Below are 4,205 nucleotides of genomic sequence, written 5' to 3'. Positions count from 1 at the left end.
TGATTATTAATAAAATTTAAAATTGTGTTAAAAAATATTGTGAGAGTAAGGAGAAGAAAAATGGAATGATAGCAGTAACAGAAACACACAATTATGATCTAGCCTATGAGAAATTCAAAAGATATTTTAAAATTGATAATAAAAAATTAGGATAGCCCATTATTTAGTATTACAGACAGTTTCCTGGTTACAAATGAGTAGATCTTTAACTTGAATTTGTAGGTCAGTCAGAACAGGTGCCAAAGGTTCTTATTTACCTGTAATTTAGTTCAAAAAAAGGCTTGAAACTCTCCAAGATTTAAAAGCTGAACGTGCAGCAAGTGAAGGTGACTGTGACAAAGAATTTGTTGGAAATATGGATGGGTTGGTTCAATAGTTTCAAAGTGAGAGCAAATTTACATAACATTAAAGCAGAGGTTTGAAACAGTGCTGCCCTACTCCAAGATGGTCCAGTCCCACTCAGAGATGACAGCCAATCACGCTGCATTGAATGTTTACGGTCCACAATCCTGCCAAATAATCAAATCTCATGCATTAAGCTCCTGAAAGGAGGCTCTTCTGAGCCTCCCATTCCAGGGCTTTGACCTGTAATTTTTCCCTTTCTGGTTACCATGAGGAGTCACCCAAATTGTAAAATTTCAGTCTGTTCTCTTTTTCTTTTCATTGATCATGAAAGACCCAGTTCAAAGTTCTTCATTAAATGCCCAATAGGAGTTGTCCATAATTCGGACACTTACAACCTGGAGATTGCCTGTATGGAGGTAAAAACCAGATGAACAAATGAAAAAGATGAAAGTGGTGCCTCTGGGTAATGAGATTAAGGAATGGAGAAGAAAGAAGCAGAGAGCTGCTGTTCACTGATATATCTGATTATTCAACAGTGTGTTATACATCATTGCTGCTGTTAGGCGCCACTGAGTCGAGCAGAACTGCACTAGAGGGTTTTCCAGGCTGTAACCTTTATGGGAGCAGATCGCTAGGCCTTTGTCTTGCAGAGCCCCAGGTGAGTTCAAACCCCCAGTCTTTTGGTGAGCAGCTGACTGCTTAACCATTCGCACCACCACGGCTCCTTGTGTTACATGTTAGTTTGACAAAATTAAAAGTTAAAAATGTGCAGAGGAGGAATTGGGAATTGGATATGAAAGGATAAGTATGAAATGAAAGGATGAGGGCTGCAAAATTAAAAGAGCCATGCTGGGTTTGAGAAGGTAGGATAGAAAGCTAGGAAAGGGGAGAAGGTAGCCTGTTATCCCTAAGCCTTGCTTAAGGGTCTGCAGTTGTTAGGATTTAGAGGGGCTCGAAATGCCCAAGAAACATTTGTAAATAAGTATACACAAAAAATAATAACCAGAGATTCTAATATTTAGCTTGATTTCAGTCTGTTGGCTCCCCTATGGTCACATATAAGCAGCTCTAGTGGCGTGGTGCCTAAGACTTTTGACTGCTAACCAAAAAGTTACAGGTTCAACCCACCAGCCACTCCGTGGAAAGAAGATGGGGCAATCTACTTCTGTAAAAATTACTGCCTTGGAAAACCAAAAGGGGTCACTATGAGTCAGAATTGACTTGATGGCAGTGAGTTTGGTTTGGTTTTCTAGTGTGGCCTCATATGCATACAGTACTACTTACTCTATCCCTGTGGAAGAAGGGTATCACTTTGGCATATGCTAGCCACTGGAAGGATTCCTTTATCTATATTTGAGTTCTCAATACCAGAATAATGGTATGTGTATGAGGGGATCCAGTCTTTATTTATTTTAAAAAAAATTAAAATTAATTAATTTTATTTTTGCAGTGTTTCCTCCCCTCCGAGGGGATTCAGCCTTACACAGCAGGAAAAAAATAATGGCCAGGTAAGAAAAGGGCAGATTGGGAAGCACGAGCAGTACAATAATGTGAAGAGACAGAGCTAACAGAAAAGTTGAAGAAAGAGTGGCAATGAATAGAAAGAACTTTATTTAGAATCAAAGAGGTACAAAGGATTTAGCTACAAAAATAGGGAGACACAGATCTGGAGGGCTGACTTCAAACATGGCTAACAGTTTTAATGTGATTCCAAAATAGAAACTTTTAACCACGATTCTATATCACCATTGACTTTAAGGGAAGCCATGCACCTACCCTTTCAGGAGCATAAATAGGATATGAGGATGAGCACTGATGTACTCCACAGTAGGGCTCCGAGTGCCTATCTGTCTTCTCAGGATGTTATTAAATATCTGGGTCACATCTTTCTTTCCCTGTTAAAGAAACAAACAAGAAATGAATTATACACTTTATATGAGCAAGTTGTATGATATATGAATTCTATCTCAAAAGCTCATACGACACACACACACACAGAGAGAGAGAAATAGAACTGCCCTTTGTATACAAAAACATTAGATAATTTACTCTTTACAAGCTGCACTTTAAAACACAAATTCAACAAGACAGACACAGCCCTTTCCACAGTATTTACACTGTGGGATATCTGAGCAATTGCAGGTCCGTTTCTCACAGAAGTAAACAAAAAAGCATAACAGGATATAAAACAGCAGTGAAGAGGAGAAATTGTACATTTTTTTTACCTTTGAAGAAAATTGTAATTAACATTGTTTAAACCTTCATAAATAAGAAAGGAAAACATATGAAGAAAATAAAGTGAAGATTTTAGTAAATTTATGTGGGTTAGAATCAAACCCCTTTTTCTTAGATATATGTACTTTTTGTTAATTTTTTCCCTTCACTTTATCATTCCCAACCCCTTCTTGGTGTCGTAATTTTAAAAAAAAAGGGAGTTTTCTATGAGTTGAGTACATTTGACCTATATGATCTTAAGAAATCATATCCAGCCTAGAGGAATAGAAGTAATTATGCAGTAATGTTGTTGCTGTTGTTGTCATCGTTATGTGCCGACTCATGGTGACCCCTCCTTGGCTTTCTGAGCCAGTATCACTACAGAAGTAGATTGCCCAACCTTCCTTCTGAGGAGTGGCTTGTGGGTTTGAATTGGTTTGTCATTCCTTCAATATTCATTGTATCCTGAGAAAATTTCTTGGTAAATAATTTCAGAAAACAATGTAAATTTTAATAACTTAAAAGTTTTGGTTGCTGAGACTTCCAGTAAGATGGAGGAATAGGCAGACAAGTGACACAGACCCTCTTCAGCAAAGAAAAGAAAAACCAATTGACAGAGATATAGAAAATAATCCTGGAGCCTGAGCTTTGAAAGGAACTATACAGAAGTGGATTAGGCACCAATAGTGGAAAAACCTGAATGAAAACAGTGAGTACAGAGACAGTTGGAGCTGCAGACTGTCAGCTACTCTGACAGGACCAACAGCCGGAATATTTCCAAGTAGTGTTGGGACCTGAGAAATGACCTAAAGATCAGCCCTGGTCACCAAGGGCTACAGGGATGACTGCACTGGTGGCCTATGACTAGGAAGGGAAACAGCAAGAAGGGAGACTTTCCACTGTCTGGAGGGTGTAGCCAGTTTGATTGTTTACATGTGGCAGCCATTTTAGATATTTAAAGTGACTGAGGGTGCAGTCATTTTGAATGTTTGCAAATAGTGGCCATTGTGTATATTTAAAGTGACCAAGCATGCAGCCATTTTGAATCTTTACAAGTGGCAACCATTTTGGATTTTAATGTGTTAGGATCTCATTCAGATTCCTAGGACCTAACAATAGGCTGTGTTTGGCAAGGTTGGCAGGGACATACAAGAGGCTGACAAAAGGAAAGGAGACAGGTGGTGAGTGTAAGTGCTGTCAACTAGCAAATAGAGGAGCACAGTACCCTGCCTGCATAGATAACATACAAACAAAACAAAGAAAATGAAAATCGTGGACAAGTCAATCCAACATACAATCACCAATTAAATATAAACACAAAAATGTCACAATGCCTCCGAGACAAGAGAGCATCACAGTCCACACAAAGAAGCAAGATAAAGAAGGAGAAACAAGGGACCAGGATACAGACCCAAAACACATCCCAGAGGAAGATGCAGCATTTGAATTCCCTGATAAAGAATTCAAAAGAATTATATTTAGGTATCTTCAATGAATTGAGAGACAGATCAAGGAAAACACAGAGAAAACCCTAGAACAATTTCAAAAGACAATACAAGAACAAAATGACAAAATAAATGAAAAATTAGAAATGATACAAAATATACACACAGAAATCCAGAAGATTAATACTAAATTTTCAGAAA

General features: G+C 38.1%; 1 protein-coding gene across 1 annotated transcript in view; it reads right to left on the bottom strand.

The window, feature by feature from the left end:
- CAB39L (calcium binding protein 39 like) overlaps nucleotides 1-4,205 on the bottom strand; it is a 109,105-nt gene that overhangs the window by 81,483 nt on the left and 23,417 nt on the right. The window contains exon 3 of the mRNA XM_007946350.2: nucleotides 2,122-2,240. Within this exon, the coding sequence (XP_007944541.1) occupies nucleotides 2,122-2,240 (119 nt within the window). The remainder of the gene's footprint in view (nucleotides 1-2,121; nucleotides 2,241-4,205) is intronic.

Source organism: Orycteropus afer, unplaced genomic scaffold (assembly GCF_000298275.1).
Source record: "Orycteropus afer afer isolate SDZICR_OR568_19922 unplaced genomic scaffold, OryAfe1.0 scaffold00157, whole genome shotgun sequence".
In the NCBI taxonomy this organism is placed as follows: domain Eukaryota; kingdom Metazoa; phylum Chordata; class Mammalia; order Tubulidentata; family Orycteropodidae; genus Orycteropus; species Orycteropus afer.
This window is presented reverse-complemented; position numbering and strand designations above follow the sequence as displayed.